The sequence below is a fragment of the Trichinella spiralis genome, assembly GCF_000181795.1.
Source record: "Trichinella spiralis strain ISS 195 chromosome Unknown Scfld2577, whole genome shotgun sequence".
Lineage (NCBI taxonomy): Eukaryota > Metazoa > Nematoda > Enoplea > Trichinellida > Trichinellidae > Trichinella > Trichinella spiralis.
In genome coordinates, this window is record NW_003529516.1 from 1 (window position 1) to 754 (window position 754).

Here is a 754-nt window from a genome sequence, read left to right on the forward strand (position 1 = left end):
CGCCTGGCTCCAATGCAAGCGCCAAGGTAAGACTGCGAGCTGCATTGTGCTCGACCGGTCATCCTCCCGTTTTATAACGACCGGACGGTACACCAGCTTTGCAGCTATGCGCTTTGCGTTGCCCGCTCGCCTGGATTTGTTACCTTGCCGGGCGAGATCCTCTATGCGTTCGTACCAGAACTGTCGGCGGTGCGGTTACGACCGAGAGACCCTGCCGCACATCCTTCAGCACTGTCGGCAGTTCAGCGCCCCCGCTTACCAGGCCCGGCATGACGCAGTTCAGGGACGCCTGGAAACGGTCATGCGTAGGCGGTTCCCCAACCTCCGCGTAAACCGGGCTCTACCGGAGATTGGGTCGAACAAGCGGCCTGATCTTGTGGTCGTTGACGAGGAAAAGCGGTTAGTGATTTTGCTTGATGTTGCAATCGTGTTTGAAAACACTGCCGCTGCCTTCGTCCATGCCCGGACCAGGAAGTGGGCGCACTATGAAAAAGGAGATCCTCGCCCTACCGGCTACAAGGATACTCCGTGACGTACGACGCCCATCCTCCCTCGTGCCTCTGGGGGAACGTGGGGACCCGAAAAAAAAAATGCCCATCCTTAAAAAGGATCGGTGGGGGGTCGGCCCAAAGGGTACCCTACGGCTTTTTTTAAGGTCCCCCGCGCTGGTCCCGAGATTGTTTGGAAACATTTCTTCCCGGAATTTAACTAAACAACCCCTCGGCCTGCGCAAAACCTTTCTCCCCGCAAAACC

At 57.3% G+C, this 754-nt stretch overlaps 1 protein-coding gene across 1 annotated transcript; it reads left to right on the top strand.

The window, feature by feature from the left end:
- The first annotated feature begins 106 nt into the window (after positions 1-106).
- On the top strand, positions 107-532 carry Tsp_16091 (conserved hypothetical protein). The gene has a single exon (XM_003368371.1). It carries the CDS (start codon positions 107-109, stop codon positions 530-532), a length of 426 nt encoding a protein of 141 aa, XP_003368419.1.
- Positions 533-754: the final 222 nt, after the last annotated feature.